Below are 8020 nucleotides of genomic sequence, written 5' to 3'. Positions count from 1 at the left end.
GAATAGAGGGCTTACTCCTGTTCATGTTTGAATCTTATGGACACTCTACTACCACTCTCCATTCCAAATTATCTTCTGGCATATACTAGAACCTAGGCAATTGGTTCACTTTTCCCTCCAAGGCCTTAGCATCACAGTTCTTTTTTTGAGGTGGCCTTTTGATAGGGTGACTCACTATCCTGGTTTGCCCAGGACTGTCCTGGTTTCAGTACCAGGAGTCTGTGTCTTGGTCCTCCTTCCCTCTCCTACTCCCCTGGATCTGGGAAACCAGGATGGTATTTCAAAAACCCTTGTCTTGTAGCCAGATATACTCCTCTCATCTAATATGGTCATGGCAGGACCTACCCCAAACCTGTTCCTAAGATAGGTCTCTAGTTTAAAAATCTACTGGGGGGACCTTAACAGCCCCCAAAGACTGCTGGTTTAAGAGCACACTGTGGACAACAAAAAGCCTACCATGAGAGAATGATAACAACAAGACAAAATGCGGTTCAAGAGAGAAGCAGTGAGGATGGAAGAAGTAACTAGATCAGGTATGAAATATGCAGGCGTGTTATCACCTGACAATTCAGTGAGAGAGAATGGGAACAGAGACCCTTCTCAGAGTAGGTCTATTGGGAAATCTCAATCATCACCCTCTTGGAAGCCAGGGTATATTTCTGAAATGAGGCCATGCCTACATGAGGGTAAATATTTGGTCTATTGTAAATAGGTTCTTAAGTGTTTAAATAACACTATCTTAGTCCTAACAGAATTTCAGCTTTTCCTTCCACTTTTACCTAGCATTCATTTAGCTTCGAAATCAAGATTTTTAATCTTTGAGGGGGGTTTTGATTTTAAAAATGAGGTTGTAGCCGGCCACTCATTTAGCTTCGAAATCAAGATTTTTAATCTTTGAGGAGGGTTTTGATTTTAAAAATGAGGTTATAGCCGGCCACTGTGGCTCAGTGTTTGAACATCAACCTATGAACCAGAAGGTCATGGTTCGATTCCCCGTCGGGGCACATACCCAGGTTGTGGGCTTGGTCTCCAGTGGGGGGATGGAGGGTGCAGGAGGCAGCCGATTAATGATTCTCTCTCATCATTGATGTTTCTATTTCTCTCTCCCTCTCTCTTCCTCTCTGAAATCAAGAAAAATAATTTTTAAAAATGAGTTTATATCCTTCCATTTAAATGTAATTCAAATAATACTCTCAACAATGAAGGTTAAGATAAATAACTAAATAAATGTAATTCAAATAGATCAGTAATGGAGAGAATTTCAGAAAACAAAGGCAATCTGTCTTGAGAAGTGTTGTTTGGGATCTGATACACATATCTAGTAGTCACTAAGGACTCCACGAAACCATACACAATTTTCTCTTTTAGGTACAATACTTCGTGTTTTGCTTTCACTTAATTTTTGAAGAAAAGCTCTAACTCTGAAATCTTAGGAAGTTGCTGAACCACCCCGGTTTTACATCTAGCCCTTAGGAACACATACCAGGGTTACTGAAGCGCAGGGACTCAGTTACCAAACACCCATCAACCTCAATGGAAACCACACAGCGAAGTCCCCACACAGCACACTGAATATTCACCTCCTAATGTTCTTTTAATGTACGCTTTCTTGGGTGAATATTTACTATAGAATATTAAATGCAAGTTCCTCTTTTCATGGGCCATTTGAAGTGATTGATTTTGTTTGTGAATTCCTGTATCTTTGCTCATAATGGCTATCTATTGTAATGGCCTCTGCCAAATGTTGTTGCGTTGAAATAAGAGACGCTATGGATCGTCCAGCTGTGGCTTTGTGCTACTGGGTTCTTAGGCTAGAAGGAAGCTGATGACAGCTGGGGAGAGAAGAAAAAGGTATGTAACATAACGAGGATGACTTAGGCTTCAAACACAATCAGATACTGAAATCACTGAGGTCTGTAAACATGGTTTTATAGTCACCTTTTATATCAGAGTTGATGCTTAATGGTGTTGAATGGTGTTAAGACTGATAGTTATGAAATAGTGGCAATATAAGAATTCAATTGCCCACAACCAGGTCCATCAGCACAATCTATCAGAATTCTAGGCATTTTCTTTAAATGCTGTAATAAAACCACTGCCTAAGTGATAATTTCTTACATTTATTTATAGCATGTTTTAAAAAATATAAACTCACACACTCACATGTCCTAGCTACACATATATTTAAAATATTTCCCAGTGAAGACAGAAATTTCAGAATTTTTTTTCACTCTTTTGGGTATTTGAGAGGGAGGAGTTACAAAAAAAGATGAAGCTATCATGAGGTCTTTAAAAAACAAACAAACCCTAAAACTTGAAGATAACACAGACATTTGAGATATTATTGGATTAGTAATATATACTTCGTTGCATTTCCCAAGTATGCCTTCTTAACTGTCCATAAAAGTAGTTAAAGGAGCTACTTATACCTGAACAATATAATCCCTTCAAGTGATGGTAAGGGTGGCCTGTAAGTCAATTATCTAAAGTTTATACACTTTTCAAAGGTTCATAAAGTATTGTGTATTCAGAGTCCATGCTGCAGAAGAGATTGTACTGGAAAAAAATTCTCTTTACAAACTATGAGAAAATTTATAGGACACATTCCAGTATGTTTTGAACAGACATTTCAATTGTACTGGCTTTTAATAGCTCAAGCCACACCACGATAACACCAACTTCATTTTGCTATATGTATAAATATCTAGGCCGTGTTTGCATCTCAACAACCAGACTCCAGGTAATTAATAGTACCAGTTATTGCAGGGACATGGGATCTTAGTACTGATTAAGGACAGGGAAAAGAACTGGTAATGTGAGACAACTTCTTGACACACAAGCCAGGTCATGTTCTGTAAAAACAACATCAGTCTTCATACCTGGTATTTGCTGGTGCCTTCAAATTTGGCATTAGAGAAACTAATGCCTCTTAATCCATGGGTAAAAACACACACACACTGCTATATCTTTTAAAAGACTATTTTTGAACGATATTACTTGCTTAAATGAAAATCTCTCATACCGACTGACCTTGGCTCTGAACAAAATAAATCCTTCACACTCCTCCACACCAGGGATGAATGGTGGTGAATATAATGTAAGATCTGCAGGGAGTGAATCTAAATAGTTCATAGGATAAATGCGTGATATGATGGGAAAATTCTCCTGACAGACTCACAGAAGTGCAGTCCCTTGCTCTTGTAGTCAGGCAACACCATGGAAGTTCTCTCTCTTTCTTCTCTCTCTCTCTCTCAAAGCAGGAAGTAGATTTTAGTTACTGGGGACCAGGGATAACCTATGTTTTTAATCACAAGAGGGAGATAGGTAGTAGGGCAATATGAAAGGCCCCTGGTACTGTGGGAGCCCCATCATTCCAAGTTCAAGGTCCTGAAATGACTCAAAGTCCCGTAGAATTTCAGGTTTGGAATGAAATGTTAAGAGATCATCTAGTACAGGGACATCATTCTGCAGAAGAGGAAACCAGGGCTTAAGTGAACTCCACCAATTATTACTACAGGAAACTATCGTTCAGTTTCTCTTCTTCGTCTCTTTCTGTGTTAATGACACAGTTTTTGGTTTTCAGTTTTTGTCATTTGGAGCATTTCTGCACCTTGGAAAATGTTATAGCTATTCTGGAAGCCTAAGGGCTCAGAAAATGCAAGACAACATTGCCGAGCGAAAATTCCAACTGCACGCTGACAATGAGCCTTGTGAGCACAGCAACTCATCAACCCGATTCCAGGCCTTTCCAACCATCGTTGGGGATTCAAGAGTTAGAATAAAATACCTAAATAAAGATAGGGCTAAATTACCACATAATAATCTATAAAAATACTGGCCTAGAGTACACTACAAAACTCTTCGTAAATAAATACTGGGCATTTACTTTATGAAAGTCCGTGGAGCTGTGCTCATCAGAAACACTTTCAGGCAGCTTTATACAAACCACACACACAGGGGCCAACAGATGACAAAGGTTATAGGTCAGGTCAGGATACACCTTGATAGAAAAGTGTCTTTTGACATGGCATTTCTATAAAGGAATACACCTAATAAATGCTGCTGAGCTGCTCATGTTTCAGTTTTGAAGGCAATACTTAAAGAGACCCAAAATGTAACCATGGCAGCATCATTGAAATAAGAGGTCTGCTTCTTTGAAAGGGAGAACACGCATCAGAGTGCATTAATTCTGGCATTTTTCTGTAAGCCAGCGGTGCTGTTTTGTAGTCACTTCTCGTAGGCATCTGCACATGGTACTTCTTGAGGAGTGAAGCCATTTCCTGCCAGTTCTGTTCCTCTTTCGTGTCTGGGGCTCAGGAAGTCCAGTGGCCTGGTGTCTGGTACAGTGGGTGCTTGGGGTTTAGGTCTGACCCGCTTATTCCTCAGAACACAGGTTTATTCTCAGGATGATTTATAGCAAGTGATTCTGGTTTCCAGTCTGGTTGAAAAAAGTGAATATTGAATGTCCGTGCCCAGTTCTTAAAGACTCGTTTCTCCGTGATGAAGCGGTGATGACTGCCCTTCCGCCCTCGCTCATGGGACAGGTACATTGTACATTCATCTGGTCCGAAAGGTTCATAATAGTGATAAGGGACTGACGGGTGGTTGGGATCCCTGTAGAAGGAAGATGAAATAAGTCATTAAAGCAAAAAAAAAAAAGCTTTTTTGACTGACTGAGGTAAGAGTTATCTTTAATAAGCTGGTAAGCACAAATCGGTGCTGTTTTGTAGTCACTTCTCGTAGGCATCTGCACATGGTACTTCTTGAGGAGTGAAGCCATTTCCTGCCAGTTCTGTTCCTCTTTCGTGTCTGGGGCTCAGGAAGTCCAGTGGCCTGGTGTCTGGTACAGTGGGTGCTTGGGGTTTAGGTCTGACCCGCTTATTCCTCAGAACACAGGTTTATTCTCAGGATGATTTATAGCAAGTGATTCTGGTTTCCAGTCTGGTTGAAAAAAGTGAATATTGAATGTCCGTGCCCAGTTCTTAAAGACTCGTTTCTCCGTGATGAAGCGGTGATGACTGCCCTTCCGCCCTCGCTCATGGGACAGGTACATTGTACATTCATCTGGTCCGAAAGGTTCATAATAGTGATAAGGGACTGACGGGTGGTTGGGATCCCTGTAGAAGGAAGATGAAATAAGTCATTAAAGAAAAAAAAAAGTTCCTTTGACTGACTGAGGTAAGAGTTATCTTTAATAAGCTGGTAAGCACAAATCATATTTTCAAGTTAAATGAATTTCAACAAATGTTTTCATTCCGATGTTTAAGCCATAAGCACGCAGAGAGGTTTTATGTTGTGAAATAAAAACAGTGGCCATCATTATCAGACAGAGAGATTCGAACAGTACAGTAGGACATTCGGGCTTTTGGGATTCAAAAACTATATATTATTAAGACCCAACTAGACTCCTTACTTCTACTCTTGCACCCATACAGTCTATTACTACAAGCATCTCTAGAGATATTTGTAAAATAAAAACAGATTATTTCCCTCCCCTATTCCAACTCCCAAATGGTCCAGAGACATCCAATTATACTAAGAGGATGGCCTTATAGGGTGTTAGTGATCTGACTCCTTTCCAGACACAGCCTTCTCCTAATCCACTTGACTTTGTCCCCTATGCTGCAGTCATACTGGCCTCTGGTCGTCAACCCCTCCAAGCTTGTCCCGACCTTGTGGCCTTTGCCCTTGAGGGCCATCACCTGGCTGGAACATGCTCTCACCAGCTCACTCCTCTCACCTTTGAGGATGGACTCAAATGTACTCTCCTCAGAGAGGCTTTACCTGGTGCCCGCCCCTCCACGCCCTCTCACTCGGATTTATTTTCTTTACAGCATCTGTCTGAAGCTGCTGTTGTTTCCTTGCTCATTGTCTGTTCATGAGGTCAGGTCTTTGTCTTGTTCCTAGTAGGTGCTCAATAAATAATTTTTGAATTTCTGTTGTTGAAAGAAATTTATATGGAGCTAGAGCTACACAGCAAGCCTCTAAAGACAATCTCCTCTCCAGGTATGGAAGGCTGATGATCTTAATTTGATTGCTTGAAAGAGAAAGAAGACAGAAGTCACAATGCCTTCATTTTCCTCCTGTTGTCCAGACAGATGACGATGCACTCAACTCTAGAGTCTCTAAACCCAGAAACTCTAAATCCTCAGTCCCCGCTGTGCAGCCTGACAGTCCCAATGTTTTCACGTCTATATCCGTCTCCACTTCAAACGAGAAACACTGGCTCATGTCTTCAAGGTTGTGTGTGCCCTTGTTGTAGGGTTACTAAAATATCTATAACCAAAGAGCCCTGGTTTCAGACTGGCTTTCATTCTAGGCCAGTCTACTCTACCTCTTCTGTCTTGAAGTCTAGACGGTAAGGTTAGTTATGATATCCCAATAGGTAAGTCTTCCTACCTTGAGCTAACCAATATTGGGGCAGAGATTATGCTCTTTTTTGTCTCTTCTTAGCTCTCTTCTTAAAAGGGCCAGGCAGCTCCAGCCAGTTTGGCTCAGTGGATAGCGCATTGGCCTCTGGACTGAAGGGTGCCTTGGTTGAAAGCTCGATCCCTGGCCCTGGTTGGGGGGAGTGCGGAAGAAGACCAATCGATGTGTCTCCCTCACATCAATGTTTCTCTCTCTTTATCTATCTCTCCTCCTCCCTTCCACTCTCTCTAAAATCAATGAAAAAATAACCTCAGGTGATGATTTACCAAAAACAAACAAACAAAAAAGGGCCAGGCATTCCAGCAAACCACCTTTCAGCACCTAGTGTCCTGGGTCCCCTCCGGTCCTCAAGATGCTCATCCTGTTAGACACCTATTCATTTTCTTCGGAGGAGATCAATACACAAATGGCTTTTAGAGTAGCAACTCTACTGGAGTCAGGGATCAAAGTATTCTATCAAGAGGGGTGTTGAGTGTGTGGCTCTGACAACAATAAACCTTTGAGCTGCCTCTCCTCGGAGGTTAAAGTTCTTCCAGGAAGAGAGATTTATTTTGGTCATGCAACATTCAAACATTCCTCATCCTGGGTTGGATGCTGTGCTGAATGAGTACTTTGCATCTCTATTATGCCCATCTCAGAAGTATCTATATGTTGTGTAGTGAAACATCAGCAACTGTCCTGTTTAGTTATGACAGATGTCACTTATTTACTTACCCTAGAAATTGGAGTCTCCTTAAATAGAAGATGTGTTCAATATAGAAAATGCATGCTAGGAAAAGAGTAAGTTGGAACTACCACTATGAAAAAAAGAAACGAAATAGAATCTTGTGAGACAAATGTCCCTAAATTCCCATGGCATAATTTTGGGAACCATGCCAAGTTCATGCTGCTGTGGTCTACCTGGGGTTAAGCTTCTAATCCAGTACAGATCAGGCTTTAAGTCTGATTCCTCTAAGTTTTGGACATATTCTTGGCATCAATCTGACTGAAGAAACAATTAGGTTTCTAAAAATATCCAGGAGATTGATTTGGCACCTGGAATAGAGGGAAATTGGAAACCAGTTGAAGGATGCTGGAGGATCAATTTCCTCATTCAGGATGACCATCGCTTTGAATGAAACCCTATCTGGCTCTATATTGATTACCTAAAGGGAGAATTAAATTTACATATTTGGTAAATTTAATTCTTGATTTCAAAGGTGTCCAAAGCAGTGGGGGTTGTTTGCATCCACTACAACTCTGTCCAAATGGCAGACACGTGCTTTGTGGGACTGAGGAGGCAGAGCCGCAGCCCAGCTGTAATCCACCTTTCCATTCAGAAAGCCCTTCGCAGTTCAAGGTCAAACCTGACTTTCTAAAGGCTGCCGTGGCTTTTTCCTCCTTCACCTGATCCCGGTGGAAACAACAATAAACATCAGCAGAAATGCCACACCAGGAGGCCACAGTTGTAAAGGGAAGGTCTGTCCCTAAGTCCCTGTTTGGGGCCAGGGGACCTGAAGGAGTGAAGGTGGGTGTGAGGCAGGGGCGGTAGCTAATCACAGAGCCGGTTACCTAAGCGGCTGCAGCCTGTCATCAGTACTCCAGGGCCAGA

The 8020-nt window shown here is 41.6% G+C and overlaps 1 protein-coding gene across 1 annotated transcript in view; it reads right to left on the bottom strand.

Moving 5' to 3' along the window:
- Positions 1-4720: 4720 nt before the first annotated feature.
- Positions 4721-8020, bottom strand: part of ST6GALNAC5 (ST6 (alpha-N-acetyl-neuraminyl-2,3-beta-galactosyl-1,3)-N-acetylgalactosaminide alpha-2,6-sialyltransferase 5) — a gene marked incomplete at its 5' end in the record, with an annotated part of 167111 nt that continues 163811 nt past the window's right edge. The window contains one exon of the mRNA XM_005871964.1: positions 4721-5117. Within this exon, the coding sequence (XP_005872026.1) occupies positions 4886-5117 (232 nt within the window). The remainder of the gene's footprint in view (positions 5118-8020) is intronic.

Source organism: Myotis brandtii, unplaced genomic scaffold (assembly GCF_000412655.1).
Source record: "Myotis brandtii unplaced genomic scaffold, ASM41265v1 scaffold36, whole genome shotgun sequence".
Classification (NCBI taxonomy): Eukaryota; Metazoa; Chordata; class Mammalia; order Chiroptera; family Vespertilionidae; genus Myotis; species Myotis brandtii.
The sequence above is the reverse complement of the archived record's forward strand: the minus strand, read 5'-3'. Positions and strand labels throughout refer to the sequence as shown.